This window comes from Strigops habroptila, chromosome 16, assembly GCF_004027225.2.
Source record: "Strigops habroptila isolate Jane chromosome 16, bStrHab1.2.pri, whole genome shotgun sequence".
NCBI lineage: Eukaryota > Metazoa > Chordata > Aves > Psittaciformes > Psittacidae > Strigops > Strigops habroptila.
The window spans coordinates 6,572,955-6,595,455 of NC_044292.2; the positions used below are offsets into that span (position 1 = coordinate 6,572,955).

Below are 22,501 nucleotides of genomic sequence, written 5' to 3' on the forward strand. Positions count from 1 at the left end.
CAACAGAAGCAGGCAGCGGAGCAGCCTGTCCTTAAGGATCCTGTGTGAAAGCAAAAACCCCAAACAAATCTCCGCGGGGATATAAACAGAACAGCCAAAGCCTCCACAAAGACCAGGAGTCAGTAAAGGAGAGGAGAATGAATGAAACAAAGTTTATAGTGTAGTTCCTAGTAAGGAGCAAGGCACCCACGTCCTGTACCAAGGCTCACGCATCCCAGTGAGCTGCACCACAGCCCCATAACACAGCACAGAACCTTCATCCCTCCTCCTGAGGAAACCCAAATATATCATTTTTATGGTAAAATCCAAGATGTAAAGTTAAGCATCCAGTCACCTCTACCCAGATGGGAAGAGTGATACACATCACTACTGCTCACAAACTTTCCTACCTGAAGTCTCTTATGGAAACATTTCTAAGGACCTCACCAATATTGAACACGTCCTTCCTACAGCACCATGTTGCCTGCATCTCATCACCTCATGCCAAAAAGGGCACCCGGTCCCGGCCAGCAGACCTCCGCTGTGGATTTTGGTGATGAACATCCACCATCTGGCACTGCAGGAATCACGTACCTGTGAAACGCGGAATGCCGCAGGCAGCACACGCTGTACTGACACAGACAACTCAAACGCATGTGCCCCATCCACCTCCTGTGTGCCAGAACGAGAGCTTGGGTGCCACAGGTATGGCCACGTCATGCTAACGCAAGCGAGCCACCCGACGCCCCAGCTGGGAAAGACAGCCAGATCTTGAACTGAGAAGCCAACAGTAGCTGAAAGGCTGCCTGTCATGCTCTCTTGCGTCAGCACCACTTACATTCAGTACCCGTCACACCCTTGTCCATCCCATACACGCTTGACTCATCAGTTCACACGTTGCCTGCCCGTGTATTTTAAGTTCTGGTTGGACTCCCTGTGGCAGCACTTGCTCCTCTCCAACCTCTTTCCTGCATTTGCGTAAGAGTAATGCCAAGGAGCACTTGCACCAGTCTCCCTGGGATTTCTGGTCATGTCCCACGCCAAGGAAACGTCATCTCTACAGATGCTGTTTAAAAGCAGCAAAGGCTTCAGTAGAGGGCAAGCATATGTGCTTCCCACTGGAAATCTGTACTAAAAGGCCTTTCTAATTTGTTACACATCTGTCACTAGAAGATCTCTGTCCTTCAGAAGGGGTCTTGTTTGATTTTTGTTCTAAGAGAACCTCTGTACAGCCAGTGAATGAAAAATGAGGTCAAATAGCTATGGAAGCACACGATAGCTTCTGAAAACTGTCAGCTTCATAGAGAAAAAAAGAGGCTGCCAAGTTTATCACAGGAGATCAGGATCACGTGGGAGTGCTTCCTTTATGAGAAGAAAGGCTTTCTTTGAAAAGAAAGAACATTAGTATTGTAACTAACAAGAACAAAACTGCAAGAACATCAGCAGCTGGTGTCCACTGTCCATTTGTAAAAGATCTAACTCATTTGTGGGGTAAAATAAGGAAAGCAGAGTAAACCAATGTGGCTATGTATAGTTCAGAAAAGGGTTCACTGTCCTTTATAGCACAGTATAGACAGGGAAAAAGGAAGAAGCCCTTCAGCGGATGGCCACCCAAAGTGCTGCCCCTTAAAACTCCTCCTCTGCACATTCCATCACTTGGCTTGATACAGGAGGCATGGAGGGATGTGGTCTCACAGCACTTGCCAGTTGCGTGCAGTAGTGCCCCCTCATCCCAATGGCCAATACTTGGTCTGTGCTCAGAAAGGTGGGATTTTATCCTTGACCCAAGCTCACTACTTCCAAGTATAGCAAAACCAGGAAGTTATTTAGTGACATGGTTTAGTGGTGGACTTGGCAGTCTTGGGGGAATGGTTGGACTTGATGATCTTCTAAAGGTTTTTTCCAACCCAGTTGATTCTGTGATTCCATGAAATGCTTTTCTCTGGGAAACACAATTCCCATTGTTTCACTCAAAACACCCTCACTCCCAGAGCCCAAGCCATACAGGTACTGCTTAAATGTTCCCTGAATAATCACAAGAATTACCTGCTTTTAGAAAAACTTCAAGCAAAAGTTGCTTTAAGTGCTTCTAAGCAAGAAGCATGCTAGGTCAAACCACTGCTGCCCTCTGCTACTGCAGTAGCCAGGAGGAAGCAGATCCTGCTGCGACGCTGCACAGGTACATGCCTGGATCTCATGGCATTCCCCGGAGCTCTGAGCCTGCACTGGGAGCTGCTCAGCATGCAAGGAAGTTTGTGCTCACTTCTTCCTATGGTCACTGGGGAGCTCCAGTTTTGCACGCTTGGATTCAGATGCTTCTTTGCTAACCCGTCTGTGTTGAAATCTGGAAACTTCTAGAGAGTTATGATTTGTGCCTACTATCTTAGTATTAACTGGGAGCCATCCATACCTGAGAGTGGCAATTTTATGTACACATCCGTTTTATTTGTTGGCTTTGTTTATGCCATATCCTTTCGTGATTGAGCTACTACTGTCTGGAGCTGTGCTACAGCCTGCACAGCACAGCCTATTACTGCAAAGACACACAACCACCACACAGGTCCTGTAACTGGACAGTAAATTCTCAAGAGGAGCTTGCAGAGAAACCAAAGCCACTACACTGTGAGCTGAGCATGGACAAGCAGCTAAAGACTTGCCTCCTGAAGAAAGAAACAGAGGCTGAAAGTTTTCAGTTATCTGCAGAACTGAACAAAAGCAGCAGATTAATTTGTCTTAATGTAACCAAAATACACAGTTCACATATAGGATGTGTCTGTCTTTACTTTAAAAAGATTGTGGGTGACAATTGTTTGTCTAAATTTATGTGAGATGGAAATTGCTGATCCTTTTACTATGCTGTACCTGGGGTATAGTTGACTGTTAAACCCTCTTCTCTTGCCGTGGCCGTACTGGCTGGAATCCTTCACTGTGTTTTAACAGTGGAGTGCAAAGGAACTCAAAGTGTTCCACTAAGTTAATTATAGAGAATTTTAAAATTCTAGTCCATATTTTGGGACTACAGATATTCCTTGAAAACCTTCCCTCAAGACTATATAACAGGCGGCAGGGCAAGGATTTCAAGCAGGGCAATTAAAGTAAACAGAGAAGACAGGGGTTTGTGTATTTATTCTATTGATAGAATCAACTCACATTAGCTTACACCTTAGCTAGCTAAGCTAACATTTGTTCTCTAAGAATAAACAGAAAGATGTTGCTGGTCCTTTAAATAACAGTGTAATGTGCTCCCTTTGGAGCACTGTGCATCAAGGCAGAGGCTTCTGATAAGTCACGGTTAGTATAATTATTCAGGCTTTTTCCCTGAAGGGCCTCTGCAATGCAGCGGTCCTTTTGCTTTTTTTTTAGCCCTCCATGTTAGCAATGCCCTAGTTTGTTCAGTGCTGCAGTCCCCCTCCCTTCCACCATCACCACATCATAACAATCTCTAATTGTGAGAACTTGCCTGCTAACCCAGATGAACTGCAGGAACACTACATACAGCACTCACAGCCACCTTCTGCAGCTCCTCCGAATTCACCAGTACTGAGGGAGTTGTTAAACAAGGGTTTTAAAACCTATCTGCTTTGCATGCTCACTGCAGGGACTGCTAACAGCTGAATATCAATCTCCATCACATCAGTGTCAGCTGTAGTTCACATGCAGCGTGCAGCCTCAGCAGCAGATGAAAAGCACCTGCAGACTCTTAGGATACTCAGAAGTCAAGCAAACTCAATTTTGATGCTGAACATGATTACAAGCACTTCCTTTTTAAGAGCTATTTCTATTTCTGTTTGCAAGTATGCCTCTACAGCCAAGTCACAATCCTCTCTTTCCTCTGCAATAACCACAGGGATCTGTCTCTGTTCTGTTCGTGTCTATGAACATCAGAAGCAGTGCCCCCCCAAATTCCTTGAATTGTCCCTCTTGTATGTGGCATGAGAAACACAGCAGCTACAAGTCAGAAAGCAGAGACAAACTACATGGTTGCGCTCTGTGATGTTACAGGGACGGTGAGAGGCAGGGAAGGATGCATCAGTCTGCTGCTAATATTAGTGGATAACCTTGAACAACTGAAGATACAGGTTCTGTGCCACTGGAATAACGCCTGATGCTACTTTGAGGGAAATTCCATTTTCTTACTATTTCCCCCCTGGTTGTCTCCCAGCTCAGGCTCTGCACACATACACACACCACTCTGCCAGAATCCAGCTAGAAATGGCTCCTCCTCACCTGCCCATGGCGCTCACATTTTACAGATGAACTGTGGATGCTCAATGGCAGCGTTGTGTGCTCAGTCCCTGGGCTCACAACTGCTGTGGTATGGAGAAAGCTTCCAGTGCATGGTTTAATGAAGAAAGCTTTTCCTGTCAGGGCTTCTCAGACAGAATGAGGGAGCCCACCCAAAACCTTTCAAACACCACCTGCCTACGCTGACATGTAGGTGGCCTGATTTAGAAACTGTTCAACATTTCTCCAGTTAAACAGTTTGAAGTATTTGCCATGTCAATCAAACGTATAGAATAACAACAACAACACAGTAACATATGCTTAAAATCTTGGTAATGATAGCAATATTTTAAAGACATTAAGCTGGTATCAAAAGTAATATCCACGGTAGATTTCCCAAAGCATGTGTTGTTATATTACAGTTACCATGTTTGCAGCTGATAGACAAAATAGGATGAAGTTAATTGACTGAGGAACAAACTGCATTAGTGTATTAGCTCATCATTTCTCTTGCCTTCAGTATGGCCCTGTGCAAACAACTACTCCTGTGACTCCTTTTGTGTAACACTTTGTGACACTAGTATTTGTTTCTCAGCTATGAAGTCTGTGAAGACCAAGGACATGACCTTCCCATATTTGTCTCCTGTATTTAGCAGAGAGAACAAAATGGTCACACCAAGCAGGAGTGCTGGGACCTTGCTAAGACTGCATGCAATGCAGTGCCCCCGCAGCTGACTCTCTCTGATGAAGAAAGATGAAAGCAGTGTTACTGGTCCTTTCCCAGCTTGTCACACAAACCAGCTCTTTCCCTGCATCTCCTTGGTCTGAGCTGGAAGCTGCATCTCTCTAGCAGTCACACTCAGGAAGGGAAATGAATGTTTCAGGCTCCTAAGTTCCCCCGCTGTCCTTCTCATCTTGCTCCTTTATAAAACGTGTTTTGGGAGCACATGGCGATCACGTAAACCTGAACCTAAAACCTGCATGCACAGAGCTGCCATACAAATCCAGAGCCTGTGTTCCCACCTCTCAGTCTGAAATTTAGGTACCAGAGAACATGAATTCTTCCGCCAACTGCTTGGCCAAGAGCTAACTGTAGGGTAGATGCTCCTCTCCTACTAGGGACTGGGTAGCCCCTGTTTTGGGGAAACAATCAGCTTTCTATTCAGCCAAGGAAAGCACCCCTTTGTCTCCTTCCCATCAAATGCAGCCACATTTTGTTCACATCAAAAGAACTAATACGAAATTTCAGCACGAGGTCTTTGATTACATGCAACAGCCCTTCACCATAGAACAAACTTACCCCTCTACATCCCTCTGCCACACCAGGAGCTGCTCCTTGCATTCACAGTCCTACCATTCAGTGAGCTTTGTTAAAGAATATTGCATGCTTCTTACCATCCAAGGACAGCCAGTCATGCTGGGAGGAAGGCAGGGTTGGCAGAGCTCTGGCTTTATATTCAAACACCACAGAATTGGAGATGATCTGATTGTTGAAGGCAACTTGCAAAGTCACAAGCCCAGTGTCATGAGCTAAAAGGAAAGCGCATGTGGTAAGACAAGAGACCTCCCCGCAGAGAAATGCATGCCTAGGAATTATCCTATGGATCTCCAAATGTGCCAAGCGTCAGGCTGGGAGCAGATGCAATGAGAGGAGAGGGGGCGTTTGACAATATTTTTGTGACTAGACAACTGAAAGAGTCCAAAATGACAATCTGTATTTTCAAACATGAAGGTTGTAAGCTTAAGAGTCAGCTAATGGGTTGTTTTGCCAGGAGGCAGAATCACGTGCTCCTAGAGATTAACCAGCCTCACTGCATTTCCAGTGGGAAGCTGGGGCCTAACAATGAAGGCATTCTGCATCCGCTTGAAGTCATACACTAAGGGCCAGCGTTGCTGAAAGCCTCTGCAGAGAGGCTGGAGATGTTCTCATCCTGTAAGTACCAAGGACAAAGTGCAGAACATAGACAAAGAGTCAGCAGAGCAGTGAGCGTGCCCCTGAATAAAAGCTGCTCTTTAATCTGCTGTTTCAAAACTAAAGAAATGCTTAGAATTATTTTAAGTTATTTCAAGTCATGATTTTTAAAGCAAAATTCAGAACTTCTAAACAATATTTGTTGTGATCTGTTGTGATGTATTATGATCCTAAATTGCTGTTCTCACATTAAACAAGTCAAAGGAAAAGCTTCGTGGTGTTTATATGCTGGCTTTCACATTGGGTCCAAGAGTTTAGCCAATACATATACGCAACACTATTAGGCTAAGAACTTGCTCTGAAACCACCAGTTTTAGGAGAGAGGTGTTCCTTACCTGGGCAGTAGCAGCGCAGTACCCCTGGCTGAATTAAAGATGCAGGCACTGAGATCTGATCAAACAGACAGCTGTAATTATTGCTGGCTTCCTGCCATGGACCAGTAATTAGGACTTTTACTCCTCCCTGTGAGGAAAAGAGGGGAAAAGAAAAGCATTACAGAAGAAGCCATCCCCAAAGAGGAGCATGCACTGAAATGGCTGAATGACAAACAGCATCATGAAGGCTAACAGAAGTGCCACGCTAACACAGATCCTTGGCACTGGTCAACACCGATGCCCCAGTCTCCCACCACTATAGGACAAATGCAAATAGTATTCCATAGTGGTGCATCTTTGTTTCTCTTCACTTGCTGTTCCCCGCTCCTGCCCATACACTCAAGTCAGCGTGTGTCAGCTTTGCCAGTGTGACCCTCACCACAGACCTCTTGTTTCCTTTTGGTCACTTGCCAGCGCTGAGACCAGTGATGGCAAACCTCACCGATGCTGCAAGCTAGACCTCCCTGCCACCAGGCAGCTCCTGGTAACTTCTGGGTGCTCCATCCCCACCTCATGCCATCGCTGCTGCTGGCCCAGGCTCCACGCTTGTCTCTTGGCCATGGAAAAGTGCCACTTGCCAACCACAGCCAGCGTGCTGCACGTCTGCCACCACCGGGCCATGAATCCAACAGGCCATGATGTAGGAAGATCCCAGTTAAACCAGCAGCCACACAACTTGTGCTGCTCTGGGTACCGGGAACCTGGCCAGGCACGGCAGCATGACCCACAACCAGGCTGTGTTTGCAGGGACCGGAGCCTGCCCCCGGCCTCTCCCCGTCCTTCCCCTGGCAGGGCTCATGGGCTGAAGACGGGAATGACCCAAGCGATGCCTTCAGCGGCCGCCTCCCCGCACCGCCCGGAGGCCTGCGGGAGCCGGGGCAGCAGCGGCCCGGCGCGCCGACAGCGGCTGCGCTGAGGCGAGACCGTGCCCCAGCCCTCCCCTGGCCTTCCCCGCGGCCGTGCTGCCCTCGGGCGGCCGCCGGCGGGAGCGCGGCCCGGCCTCGGGAGGCGGATCCACCGCGGCGGCGGCGGGAAGCCGGACAGCCGAAGTCACCCCGGGTCCGGCCGGGTCCGAGAACCCCGTTGGGGAGCTCCTTGTGGCGGCTCGTCTGCCCCTTCCCGAGCACGGCCCGGGGAATAGCACATGAATAGCTGGGCACTGCCCCAAACCAAAGCGAAGCTCCGGGTGCGAACCCCCGCAGCCAAAAAAGCAATCCCGGGCCCGTGCTGGGGTTGAAAACGTTGTAGTGAGTCCGTGCAGACGGATTAGTGCTTGTGGTCTGTGTGAAACAACTAAACCGAGCTCCGCGGGAGTCCAACAAGCATCAGTGTAGTGATGGGTAACAAAAAGGTTTCCATGGTAGCAGCAAAAAAGAAAGGTTTGCACCATAAAGGCTGGAGTTCTGCTGTTAGGGGTTTTTTGGTTGAGTTTTGGGACCTCAAAAGTCAGACAACAGGTATAGCAGAAGCAGTGTCGTAGCCCAGCATGGCCAAATGCCCCCAGAACACTGTGCGCCTTCCAAAGGAAGCCTAACTGGGTTTAGTTGCTGAGAAAGCCACCGCTGCGTTACCGCTGCGTGTTACACAGTCAGTATGGTAACACTGGTTGTGACCACACAGTGACTGTGGTCACTGAAGTGACCACACTTCAGCTTGGGTAACACTCCGGAGAAGCAAGACTGGGATGTTCAGACCCGGTTTTACACCAAAAGAGGGTCAACCTCAGCCGGTGGTGACGGGTAGATGGTCAGTGATGACCACCCTGTCTCCTAGAGAGGACTCTGGGTTTGGCAGCAGGCAGAGGTGATGCTCCTGAGCATCTCCTGCCCTGGATACCCCCGGATTTGCCTTCAGGCACAGGCCACGCGAATGGTGGTGAGGCTGTAAGAGTGGCAGGATGCCTGAGCCTGTGCGTGATGGACTAAAAGGAGGGCAGAAACTCCTGCAGGAGGCTTTTTGCCAGTGCCCATCAGCCATTCCTGCGTGCTGACAACCTTTCTTTCCATCTATGGAGTGAACACCCACGTTTTCACACCAAGTACATGATTGCAGAGTATGTGAACTCTTAGAGCTGCTGAATACCAACTCATCACCTGCTGCTCTAACACTGTGGTCCTGGAGCTGTCATGGCATCATTCAGCTGAAGGTTAAGCCACCTCCTCTGCTTATTACTGCATATTCTGCTGCCTCGCCCACTAGCAAACTTGCCATCCAGTGGTGTCAGATGCACACACACTGGGGGTGCCACCACAGGACTGATAATTGGGGAGAGCTAGATCTTTTCCCGAGCACTTATTATACACCTCTGTAAGGTAACAAATACAACAGTGCTTCAAGGCTGGGCTTACAAAACCACCAGGGACCATTTTTCTTATTCAAAACAACCTGCCTGTCCATTGCTGGCTCAAAAGCCTGTGCTGCTTCCATTTTTAACTGTGGTGCATGCAACTGATTTTGGGATGAAGGTAAATGCTGAACTCATTAAGGCAGTGCAGGTCAGGAATTATTCTACGATGAGCATCAGAGCCAGATTTAAGGATTAGCTCCAGTTTGCAAACTCTGTTGCTCTAATGTGGTTAGGTAGCACCACGAAGCCATCACACAGGACGTACTTTGCTTTTCAATGAAAGAAAACATTTGTTTGGATCCTTCCTAAAGTGAAGAAAGGGCCCTGTCAGGGTAATGAAGTACTTAATTAAAAGTACACTCAGACATGCAAATGGCCTTGGATGCTCTGACTCCTAAGAGAAGTATTTTACAAGCCTTGTCAAAGCTTTAAACAAACCAGTTCTTGGGAGCCCTTATTAACAAAGCAATGAAAGATTAGGCAGTAAACGTGAAGGAGTAAAAGCCCTGGACTTACCTCAGGGTAAGACCATTCTGGTGAATAATCTGTCACCATGAACAAGCGCCCACTCTGCTGTAGCAACCCCAAAGTGCCTTGTGCCGCGGCTGCCGAGACCACCTCAGCCACATGCATGTACGCCATGGTGCTGGCTCCGTTCTCTGTGCTGCTGAGCTGCATGTTGGCTTGCTGAGGACTGCAGCAAGGAATGCACATTTCAGCCTGGTTGTAGGTTGCTCTGTTACTGTCTTCAGGCTGAGACAGTCCAGCACTGTCACTTGACACCAGCTGATGTCCATAGAGAGCATTGCTCCCACCTTCTACCGATATGAAATCATTAATTAGATCAGAAAACTGGTTGCTGAAGGAGATGTCAAAGTGGTCCAAGTTAAGCTCCATGTTGGAGGAGTTATTTAAGCTGGGATGGGCCACAGGATAGAGTCCTTGTACCATGTTTCCTTGGAGAATAGGGAGATTGTTCCCGTTCCTAATACCCCCGTTGGCCTCAGGCTGCAAGTAGTGTTCTGTGCTGCAGGCTTGAAGATCCCCTGATTTAAGTAGATTTTCATTCCCTTCTGCCTGCTGGGAGGTCTCCATGGGAACTTCAGCTTCTGCAGTCATAGCCTGGAAGTTTGCTTGGAACTGCATGAGCTGGAGAGAAGAGGTGGACTCTATTCTGGTTTCCACTGTGCCGTTACAGTTGGAAGTGGTTTGGGAGGAGGATTCTGTCTTCACACTGGGGATTCCTAACGTGTTCACGAATGAGCCGCTTGTGTCATTCAAATTGTTGTGAGTGTTTTGCTCAAGGGGAAGAGGTTTGCTGGCATCCTGCAGAAAGAAGCTGGGGGAAGGGGTCTGATGAACGTGAGGGCTCTGGACGGTCTGATTGAAGCTGGAAGAATAGTCCTTGTTGGAGTCAATGGCACTGAAGTCCATCTGCTCCAGGGTGGTACTTGGGCTCAGACCTCCTCCAGATGGAAGCAAACCTGAACCAGTAGTGAGGGTGAGAGTGTTAGATGCAGAGGAGGAGGAGAACGCTTCTTTGGACATCTGTTGTTCAAAAGATGTGTCCTCAGTTTTAATTTCTTTCGTGAGGGTTGTATTGAAGTTGAAGCTACGTTCTGTTGTGGGTGACTGCCTTATGTTGGTACTGATGCTGTCACTTTTCATACCTCCTCCACCATAAGTCTGCCCTTGCTTGGGATTGTTAAGAAAACAGTCTGGGTCAAAATTCATGGTGGTTTCTGGAATTTTTCTGTTTCCATCTAAAGTTGTGGAGAGCACAAGTTCTTCGGAGACAGTGCTGGGTAGCATCGACAAGCTCTCTGAACTGCCGGTGGTCGGAAAAGCAAATTTGTGTCCATCTGAACTCACAGCAAGTACCAGTCCTTGTGCAGCTGCATCCGAGGACAGAAGGTGTTGATTTGGGCCGGAGGTGGGTGACATGGTATACACAGCTTCACTGGTGACTTCTGACATAAATACGGTGGCACTTTGTGACAAGCTTCCCATAACTGATGCTACAGCCATACTGGACACACCAGTGACGGCCGGGCTATCCGCCATATCCGGGTCACTGTTTAACCCACTGCTGATGGACACCGGAGAATTCTGGGTCGTGTCAGGGACCTCCACCTGGTTGGTGGAAGAAACCTCAGTGCTGTTTTGATGGAGCAACACTGGTTTCGCCACTTTGCCATTCCTCTTCTCTCGGCTGGAGGCCTTGCCATGGCTGTGCTCGTTCTTGCCTTCAGAGACATCGTTATTTTGTACCTCTGAATGAGCGCTGTACCCACCTGTCCTTGGTTCAACCTTTGGTGATATGATGCGATGTTTGGCACTGTTACACTTGTGATGCACACTGCTTCCTGCCCCTGTGCCAGAGAACAACAACATTGCCATTCAGTAAGTGCAAAGTTAAGCTGTGTACCTCACGGCTGTAGCACAGGAGAGCTGTGCTTATGCACATGTGTGTGAGAGTGAGTGAGCACGCACAGACTGAGAAATACACCTTGGAATTAAAACAATTTCTCACCAGTGCCAGATTTACAAGTCCCTTTCTCTCTAATGCATAGATCCATTGCATACAAGAACAGCAACCTCAAAACAGGCATGTGTGCACTCTTGCCCTCACCCCACACAGCACCAACCCTCTTCCTCTCTGACCCAAACAACACATTAGGAGGAGAGGACTTGGCATCAGTGACAAGTTTCAAAGCTATTTAAACGTGGCCAATCTCAGTGCAGAGTCTGCACAGCGAGGGCTGCTGCTGCCAGCTGTGGTAGGGGGTTTCTGCCTCGCAGGCCCTGTTTCATCTGCACCACAGACAAGACCTCAGCCCCCTGTGACACAGTGTGAAGAAGCTCAGCTCTTCACAGTGGCTGATGTTGGGTGGTTTGACAACAGCCCCCATGGGTTGGATGCTGACTGGTAACCTGGAGGTGACAGATGTCGTATCATGCTCCTGTCCTTAGCATCACCCTGCTGCCTAGATTGCAACCCTTACCTTTTGCCATCATTTTATCTATTACAGCTGCCAATCAAATTATTAAAGTAGTAGTACATTAGCCAGCACAAAGCAAGCCTTCCCTCCCACAAGGATTGCAATGGATTTCTTTTGTTCTAAGGCATTCATATGCTGACAGATAAACATTCTGTACTTGTAGAGGTCGCACGCAGAGCACAGGATGAGCACTGGAGTGGCTAAAGAATGCTCAAGCAAAGGTCACCAGAAAACAACCCTCCATGGCATTGATCCAGCTGGTGCTGGCCTAGCAGAAGATGGACATCACCCAAGCTCCTGGTAGCTTGGAAATCAGGTAGGATGAAGTAAACAGTTCTGCCTGCAAAGGCATCAGTCAGAGCCACAAACTCTGGTGCAGGGACTGCTTTGGTTGTTTAAAGAACAGCCCATGAATTTTTGATGTTTCTTTCCTTAATTGATTCATTTTCCTTCGAATGAGGTAAGAACATTAATTATGGTACTGTATAATGACTAAAAGGGGAAAGAAACCTCCTCCTTATAGCTGATGGCTACAATTATAAATGCCATCTTCTGGGTAACATAAAGCCTCCGTGTAGCCACTGCAATTTGCTGAATCTTTTGTTCCTTGCCCTTGGAAGGGAACTTCTCTATTATGTGCTCAAGATTCGAATCAGGTCACTTAAAGTAGTTCAGGACAGTGCTTTTGAGACCAAATGCAGTATTAAATCTCTCTATTCTCCTAGGTATAGAGATGAGCAGGAACAAGGGAGAGGCTTTCATGCTGCTGTCTTTGCAGATGACAGTAAGGAATTGGGGATGTATGTGTCAGTGTGCAAGCCGTTACAAAACAAAGTGCTACTGTTATGTTAAAAAGCATGCAGCAGACTTAGCACAAGACAAAACATCAAAGGGAAGAATAGAAGGATTCATGTTCAGATCTGCAAGCCTGGATCAAATGCTGAGCCTTAAGGGTTGAATTTTAATCCAAACTCAGGTACTTCGGAGGTCATAATTCTTACTTAAGCCTTGACTATATAATGCGACTGCCCAAGAAAAGGAGAAGAAAATAACCCCTTTGAAGCACTGTCAGCTTTCCTTTATACATTTTGATAAAGACTAATTAACATGTCATATGTTTTACTTGACCAAAGTACTAGGAAAGGGTGGCTAGATGAGTTGGAAAAGTGAATCACTCAGCTTCCCACTCTTCATATAAAGATAATACTAAAGATGCTGTTTCTTGCTGTTGTAGTCTCACTCAAAACAAATCCATCTTCTTTAACAGGAAAGAAATCTCCTGTATTCTCATGATACCTAAATGAAACCTGTCTTGTCCCGGTGACGCCTTGTAATTAACTATTTGCATCCACTGTCTTCAGCAAAGTGGGCTGCAGGGCAAGGACTTTCAGAGGGTGAACATTAAGTTTTGAGGCTTCAGTAACAAAACTGGAGGATGTAGAAGAGAATATGGCTTTTTGAGCAGGTCACAGATGGAGAGCACTTATCAGAACTTGCACATTACACGGTGGTGACATGTTTTCCAGCAGTTCCAGCTGTATCTTTTTAGCCTCAAGACTTCCCCTGTCACCTTTGAGTTCACTGTGCCTCAGCATTTCATGATACGGCATATTTAGCCCTCCAGTGTTACAAACCCTACTCCAAGTCTGAGTTGAGCTGTGATCATTTTGTGCCCTCCCAAGGTACTCACCCAAGGTACCAGTGCAGAGACAGTTGTGTGTCCGAGGCTGCGGTTTGGTCTGGTGACTGTCAAGGATCTGCTGCACGAGCTGTTCCACCGAGAACCCTGAACTGCTGTTTCCATTGCTGCATGTCCACTTAATGCCATGAACTGCAAAGAGAACAGTAAAACTTCCCATCAGAAACTTCAAAACCACGCCAGAAGCCATCAAAAGCCGCTGCAAAAGAACAGCAGAAACCCAGTCCTGCTGCTTGGTATCAGAGCTGAAAGAGACCTATAAAAAGCCACAGTAATGGTTATTGTTCTATAATTCTCTGCTCCCTGATATCTATGGGCTCCGAAATGCAATTCCTGGATTAAGTGCATACAGAGGAAAAAATCCTCAATAGAGTATCTTGCTGTATTTCAGTTTGATGTTAATGGTGGCTCTCCAACTAAGCTGAATAATTGCAAGGACTATGACTAGTGCATGTAACCTGCAGGCAACAAAATGCTTGCGTTTCACTGAAGTAAAATAGTGCAATTCCAAGGAGCACTTTGGACTATTTTTCTGTCTAACATGAAACCAAAATGAGTTTGTTTTATAATAAAATCGGCAGCCAAAAATATGCCAGTATAATAGCAAATACAAACCTTTTGCCTTTTGTCTTCATTGTCAGATCCTGGTTGGCAGCAGGGAAGAGTGACTCGGTTTTGGGGAGTCACTAGCAGACACTGTGCAAGTTCCTCCACTGACCTGGGTGACAAGGGGGTGACACTGCAGAACACACTGCAAACTGCAGGTCTCTTGGGGACTCCCTTGGCCTGTTAGCTATTTAAATAAGAATGCTAAACTGCACGCACATGTATTATTTGAATAAAGGCTCCCTCTCAGCATTTTTAGATGCAGAATTTCACACGACAATGCTATTCTCAACTTGACTTACAATGGAAAAAGCATTTATAAAAATATTTTCTCCATAATAACTGACTCAAAGCATCTTCTGTCTCCTTTAACGTCTCTCTAAGCAATTTATATGTACATATTGCTTATCTTTTGTGTGCATGAGAGCTCGCTTGCAGATTTTGGGAAGTGATGGTTGGTGGCAGCATCATTTCCAAGCTGTCCCTGCGCCTGGCAGCTCAGGCCTGAAGAGCTGCTTCTTTCCATTGTCACACTTTATCAAAGCAGGCTCCTTGCATGTTATACTCTGAAATCCTTAACCAGAATACACCAAATCAAAGTTACAAGTCCCACAGACTTCAACTTTGTGGGATTAACTTGCAGAAATAATGGTAAATAAGATTTACAAGTATTCCTCCTCATATCACTATTTAAAGTGCTGCAGTTAGCTTAGTAATGAGTCCCTCTATACTTGCCTGACAGCCACATTTACTGTTATCGTACCCAACAGATTTTGCTTTCTTGTATGTTCACAGTTTTGAATTCCCTCTTAGCACTCAGTTCCTGTTGTTATGTCTAAGTTTCAGGTTATAGATGCTTACTGCTTCAGTACCTCCACTCACATTTGGTTTATTGTTCTAGGAACATTATTCTGTCACATGTGGTATTATTCCTAATAAGTGATGTTCAAACAGCACTTGTGAAAAAAATACATTGCCAGTGAGATTAAAATGCAGTCATGTATTTGGAATACTTTTGGCTACGCTATAGGAAGTTTCTGGACTGCAATTATTACTGAGAAACTTTGCATTAACTTATTTCTGGTTACTTCAGCAATGCTTTGCTACAGGAAAGAGCTGGCACACGTGCTGCTAGGTACAGAAAGTCTGATCTACAGCACTCCGTCAGAGTTTGCGCCCTCCTGCTGCTAAACCCCGCGATGAGCAGCGTATTACAGGGGGCAAGTCTGGCACGTGAGTCATGTCTCATGGTTTGTGTATTCATGATGATGGCTCCTAAGTCGGTATCAAGCTGTGAGCTGGAAGCTAAGCAATAACAGACAGCTTTATAGATGGGCACTTATAGTGCCATGCCTATTATTTTCAGGTGCTTCCTGTATAACAAAGTCCCATTGTGGATCTAGTGCTGCTGAGGGAAGGTCTTTCTCTAGCCTTGCTCCAGCTCATCCCAAAGGGCTCCAGCTTTTGTCCACGTGCTGCAAGTTTTTTTAGTGCTTATGCTCCCCGTATGTTATAAAGGTTATAAAATAAAAAGCCACTGAAGGGTGACAGATTGCAAAAAAATAGACTGTCTGGATGCTTAATGCAAATTATCCACTATCTTGGCACATCCAATATGCAGATTTTCTCCCTTCCCCTTTGAAAGAAAAACTCCTGTGAGCTGGTGAGTTGTTAGTACTGAATACCAAATACTATCAAGATGGCTTTTAACATGTCACGCTTGGCTTCCTGACACATAATGAATCAGCAGGAAAGGAGATTTCTATAAGGAAAGAAAGTGCATTATGAAAGGAAGGTTAATAAAAAGCATACACACGTTCTTCCTGTTTCTTAGCGGTTCAAGAAGTGAAACCACTGTAGAACTATGTTTGATTAAATATAGTCATAATGTAGGAACACAAAAAAAAGGGGGGGGGGGGAAGATCGAAGCTTAACAGAAATTCTGGGAAGTATTTTAATGTGTGTTTCTGTTCAGACACCTCTTGCTTTTCCTTATAATTTAAAATGAAAGCTGTGAACTGCTCCAACACATTCCCTTCCAGTGATACCACAAATGGGTCTAAAAGCTGCTGCATTACAGCAGCAACATATTCCCCTTGCCAGGCACCCTCTGCACAGCGGAGCTGGGGAGAATTACTGCTATTTCACTGGGTGATTGAAGAAAAGAACTGAGGCTGGAGGAAGGTCCACAATTCAGAATGCTAATGCTGCTCGTAGCAGAAATGCCTCTACACTCTTTATGGGCTCACACCTTTCTTCTCTTTCTTTCCTTTTGAAGAAAAGACAATAAAAATGACCTTCTGATGTTGGTCTAGTGGCTCCCTGTTCATTAGTGCTGTCAGGACTTTGACCATCAGGAGCACAGGAATGAAAAATTATCTGGATTACCAGCAAAACAGCAGCTCAGAAGCCAAAGGAAAGTCATACAATTGTCCAGGTTTCTTACAACACCCTGGCTATTCCTGCCTTCTGTCACTGCTGGTGGTGCTCAGTCTTCCACAGTTACCAGGTCCTCCAGTCTTGCAGAGCTCTTCCTCCTCCCCATCTCCTAAAGCCTTCACTCTAGACCAAATGACATCAATGGCTAAAATCCTGACCAATCCCCTCTTTGTGGTTTCTTCCACCCAAAGCAAAACCTTTCCCTAAAATACCTCCTCACATTTAAATCTGATCATTCCACCCTTTCTGAATGCTCTCAGACATCCCTCTTTGCCACTTCATCCATTTTATGCTTCCTGTTCCTATTCCAAACCTCTTAACACATATGTATATGTACACTATAGAATGAAACCATTCCCTATCCCCCGTGCACTGTTCTTCTGCTCCGTTTTGACAGAGAAGGGCCTGTCTTTTGTTTTTTGAGTAACAACGATGACATCTCCCACATTAACCATTGGAATAACCAAGGCCAGATTCCTGTTTGCTTCTCCCTCTTGCTGTATCTCGGATGGCCCACTGCAAACCCTTGCATCAGCCCTGCCCTTGCCTGCTCCCGACCAACACCAAACGCTTTACAAACCTGCAAGCACTGACTGAGGCACAAGGTCCTCTGTCCTAGTGCCCGGCTGAGGAAGGACAGCCGCCTCGCTTCCTACATCCCACTCCACCAACTGTTGACACCGGGCGGCTGTTTCCATGGCGATGGTCAATTGGAAATGGCAGCTTTGTCCCTTCAATTTTCACTGCGTTGGTGTTGACAGAAGTAAAGGCCTTGCTCTGATTTCTCAGCTCGGCTGGAGGAGATTTCCATTAGATTCATCCTTTTGTATCCACACACAATTCAGCTTTGATTTTTCCAGTCCTCCACCTCCACCCATTATTGGTTACGAAGGAAAGATTTCCTGAGCCCCGCTGCCAGGGATGCGGGCAGGAAGATCACCCTGCACATTCACCACTGCTCCATCACACTGCCTGAATTCTAAAGTCTTTGTAAGGACTCATACAGACATTTTACTCTCAACCATTCTTTCCAGAGAAGTCTTTCTTCCCAAATGAGACCCTTGCTTAAAGGTTTGCTCAGATGCAATGTGATGCACAGGCGGGAAGTCCATGTGGTTCAGTTACCCCTGGAGAGGACCAGTGGGACACAACTCTTCTGAAGCTGCTTGGAGTGAGACTTGTGCAGCTTTTATTTACAGCCACCTCAAGTTCAAGGCTGCTCACACATGAAAGACCAGAGCTGAAGCTAACTCTGGCAACTGTTCTCCTAAGCCACCGATGTGATAACCTATAACGAAAAGCAAATCACACCGGCAGGGTTCTTGCCTTTGACAACATTAATCAGGACAAAGCTGCCATTGCTGGCTGGGCCATTCCCATCTACAAGACTCCAAATAACTGACCTGATTTGCTAAAAAGCCCCGCTGTTGTGTTCTGGAATTGTGCGTGATGGTGCAAAGGTGCTTGGCCCCAATGGCATTCCAGTATCACTGGTGCTGGAAGCTGAACAGAGCAAACGGTCCCACATCAGGCAGCCCACAGGGAGCATCCACGGCTGTAACTGCTCCTCCAGCCCCAGCTCCGCTCCACCAGTGGGGAGCTCCCTCCTTCGTTTGCAGCTCACAGGCATCGACACCCCACCGGGAACAGTACCTGGCCACCATCATCCCACTGGGATCAACACCAAGACATCACCACCCTGCCAGAATGGGGTCACCCCATTGGGACCGGCTCCCATCCATTGTCATCCCGCCGGGATCGACACCCAGGCACCGTCGCCCTGCCAGGATTGGTACCCTGCGATCGCCATCCCTTTGGGATCGGTACCCGGCCACCTCCATCCCGCCGGGATCGGCACCCGCCCGGCCGCCGCCAGGTGGCGCCATGGGATAAGGAACGCGCGCAGGTCCCGCCGCCCGCCGGCTCCCGCGGCCGCGCAGGAACATCGCGTGTTTGAGGTATTTTTTCCCCATTTTTCCCCAGCAAAATCCTCGCTTTTGGCGATTTTGGGAAAAAAAACCCCATCTTTATTAGCACAGGAGAAAGCCCAGCATTCCCGACTGTCCCACCGGCCTTCCAGCCCCTCCCGGGCTCTGGGCTGCACCACAGGGACTCTGGTTATAACTTTAGAGCATCCCGGTGGGATGCCAGGAAGAGAGGCCGCAGCCTTAGTAGATGCCCTAGTATTGAGTCTGAGAGTTACTACAGCTGAATGCTAAGAGGGGAGGAAAAATACTGAGGAAGCACAGAAAACACTGGCTGGTGTGCCCATGGCATCCTCAGAGAGGTTCTGCCACTGCTGCACCTGGTTTAACACCCATCTTTCAGGGGAACGGGAAACTGGTTTCAGTCTCCTCAAGCTAATTCCCATCCCTGCTAACAGTCCGGCTCACACTGGATTGCTGTCAACACTCGGATTCAGCTGGTGGGATCGTCTCACTGTGGTATCTCCAGTTGCACATGAAAGACTGTACCATGGTGAGAGGATGGGAATGGAGCAGGTGGCTGATCCTGGCTCGGCAGCGGATGCGAATGGGAGGTACTCAAAGTCCAAGTGGCCACGGGGGTATCAGAACCCGTCCAAAACTGGACACCTGCATTACTAAACCCAAACTCTTTTACAGACTCCGAGTTACTTTTTGCCTGGACATCAGTTGGTGCTGAGCTGGCAAACTTCGGTTTCACTTTAGCTCTGACAAACCGGTTGGGGAATGGTAGAAATCATCCCATGTGGCATTGTTGTACAACTGATCTTTAAGTTTATAAACCCAAAACCTTAACCACAATTACTGAAATAGAATATAAATTTAAGCCAAGACAAAAATACCCAACAACTCAATTCTTCAGACTGTATTAATGCGGATCTCTATTTAAACTTTGTTCTGGGTTACAAGCATTTAATGCCATTTCCAGCTGTGACAACACAGCGATGCAGTTCCAGGTCACCTCCAAGATCCCCTATGGTTTCACTCACACAGACTGAATTGGTGACTCCAGGGGGAGAAACACGACGGCCGCCTATGCCCAAAGGTATTAAGTGTGCTGGGTGCCATGTGAAAGCTCCAGCTTCCCCAGCTGTGGTGGGAGCAATCAGTTTCCAGGCAGCAGAGAAATGAAAAAAGCTTTTTTTTTCCCCCCAAACGAAAGATAGCTCTTAATTATAGTGGACCTGAAACAAGGATTGCAACGTAGCAGCAGCTGTGAGCCTGTAACTCATACTTTGCCAGCTGAGGGATGAGAAAGCCAAAAGGGGATGATTTGGAGAAACCCCCAACATGAGCTGGCCCGCAATTTGCTGATCATATGGAGTTTATATACAGAATTCTGCTGTGCTGGATTCTGCCACTGCGGTTTGATTTTACCACCAGATGCCTCTAAGGACATCTGCTAATCTGTTCAGAGAAATCTCAAAGCAAGACTGTAACAGGGCACAAGAGGGGGGGGGAACTGAAAGCAACGCCAAATTGAGACCCATTTTTCATAGCAGGCATCCTGAAATGACTCACAGGTGTCTCGGACGATGTTCCTGTAAAATTTCCATGTATTATCACTATTCACTTTGCACAAATGTCCCAAAAAGCTGCACGCATAGAGGAGCAACACAGACAATGACCCGTTTGATTCAGACAACTAGTTAGGATGCTGCTGACGCTCAGATTATCACAGTTCTGCCATGAGCAGCAGCATGTTTCGGTGGAGGCTTTATAGCCCTCCGTGTGCTCCCTAACCATGCTTATGACTCAAAGACACGGTGCCCCATCTCCTAGCCTGGAAGAGGAGAGGACTCATCCTGCTGGAGGTCATGAATCCAGAGCTCTTCCAGGCTTACCTGCTTCAGTCTCACGGACTGCGGGACTGAGGTCTGAGAAGCCAACAGTGATAGTCCACACAGGACAACCAGGAGGTCATGGATGTCCCAGCACGAATGCAGGTGACAAACACATCAGAACTAAACCAGAAATCCAAAGCCATGAAAACTGAAGTCAGGCTGATCAGTTAATTATGTACAGTCTCAGCTGGAGATGCTGATGAAACCCCAAGTCCTCAGAGCATCTGCATCAACTATTTACCTTCCACTGGATGTTCAAATGGGTTAATTTCAGTCTCTTAATTAGCTCACAGACCAGCTCTGTTAGGACAAGTTAATGGTGTTTCCATAAAGCTCTCAGCACTCTATGGCCACCCTGGAAAGGTATTTTTTCATCCACAACCATCAGCACAAGCACAGTCACAGGATTAGGTAAAAACACCTCTGCAGAGATCTCCTTCCAACCAGGACAGGAGGAGCCACCTCTCAGCACTGCAGACCTCAGCGCCCTGCTCTGCTCATGGAGGTGGCACGGTCTGGTACCAGGGTCCTGTGCCTGCCCCAGATGCCTCCTCAACAGTTGCTGAAGCCTGGGACTGACTTCGGGATGATGCAGTGGGGAAGGAAGAAGGAGCAATGAGTTAGGGATGCGGGAAATGTGAGCAAACTCCTGCTCGTCCCAGTCAGGGTCTCTCTGCATTTCAGGAAAAACAGTTTGATGTATTTGTCTGGCTCGGGCTCTCAGACCGATGCCTCTCTCTCTGCCAGCCATCTGCCACATCACTTTCAGTTCTCCAGGCACACACGGCCAAGAGAACATGCTCCCAGCCTTTGGCTGCCGCACCACAGACGCTCCGTCAGCCTAGATTCCGATATAAAAGCTTTAATACCTGACAGAGGTCAAAAGCTTTAATACCTGACTCTGGTCCAGGCTGAGTAGCACTTGAACAAACAGCACTTGTACTCAGCGAGTTGAGACCTGGATGCTGCCACTGGACTCTGGAATGTCCCCAAAGGTAGAACGGGAATTGGCTTCTCGCAATTCCGAGTGTCATCAATGGTCTGAAACAGGATGCGCAAACCTCCCTGCAGGTACAGCATTTATACACCCCCCCGGCTGTATCAGCATTAACTTGTCTGAAACGTGAAATCCTTATTAAAAATGGCAACCAAGAAAACCAGAGAATCACTAAAAACCTCTCACAGCTTCCAAGCCCAGAGGAATATGAGTAGGTGAACCCCAACACAGAACAGGCAAAAGGGTGAGACTGGCGCTTCCCCAGTGACACCATGCCCAACGCTTTGATTAAGTCACTGACAAATCTGCTTTAGGGCAGAGAAATTTGGAAACATCGGGCAATCAAACTGTGAAGTCTGTGAAAGAATGTGATTAATGCAAAAATGTGATGAAACTAATGTGCTTGGCTACAGAATTTAATGGCACACGCAATACTGGAACCAAATCTGATGGCTTCTTGGCGAGCAGTGCCCCTCTGTGCTCCCCAGACACGGTTATCCATGTCCTCTTTGTTTTCGAGGTCTGAGCAGAATCCAAAGCTTTTATTTTAGCTCCATTCTAAGGATGCGTTTCCCAGGATATGTACCCATAAACAGAGACGTGTACATGCATATATGCTCTGAATAATTGCGCAGAATTTCACTCTTCCCTCCTGAGACATAAAAGAGCCAAGTGTTATTAAATTTATGGGGAGTTCGTTGCAGTTTTCACATAATTTTCTTGATGCACTGCAGATTTTTTAACAGGCTGCCACTTCCCCTCCTGTTTAATGTTAAGGTACTTGTCCAGTCCCAGCTACACCTTCAGCATCTTGGATTTCTGTCTAAGGTTATTGGTCCCGGGGGCAATATTCTGTTCAGCAAACGTGTCATTTTCTCTCTTCTCTTCTGCTTGTCTTCTGCCCCCAAGCCCCCCCCCCCAGCTTTACATGGAAAAGGGCTACATGGGGCTGCAGAGCTCAGGATGCAACAAAGGACTGGTGCAAACGTGGATCACTAATGCTGCGGTCAGCACCATGACACTGATCCTCCTC

At 47.2% G+C, this 22,501-nt stretch overlaps 1 protein-coding gene across 8 annotated transcripts in view; it reads right to left on the minus strand.

The window, feature by feature from the left end:
• The window catches only part of CAMTA1 (calmodulin binding transcription activator 1), a 240,515-nt gene that overhangs the window by 33,510 nt on the left and 184,504 nt on the right, over window positions 1–22,501 (minus strand). For 7 of the 8 annotated variants that reach the window (XM_030508028.1, XM_030508031.1, XM_030508025.1 and 4 more), the window contains 4 exons: window positions 13,589–13,729; window positions 9,413–11,268; window positions 6,511–6,637; window positions 5,599–5,733 (listed from right to left, as the gene is read on the minus strand). In XM_030508028.1, the coding sequence (XP_030363888.1) occupies window positions 5,599–5,733; window positions 6,511–6,637; window positions 9,413–11,268; window positions 13,589–13,729 (2,259 nt within the window). Of the gene's footprint in view, window positions 1–5,598; window positions 5,734–6,510; window positions 6,638–7,059; window positions 7,457–9,412; window positions 11,269–13,588; window positions 13,730–22,501 lie in introns of those variants that run through there. The other variant, XM_030508033.1, reaches the window with a different exon arrangement.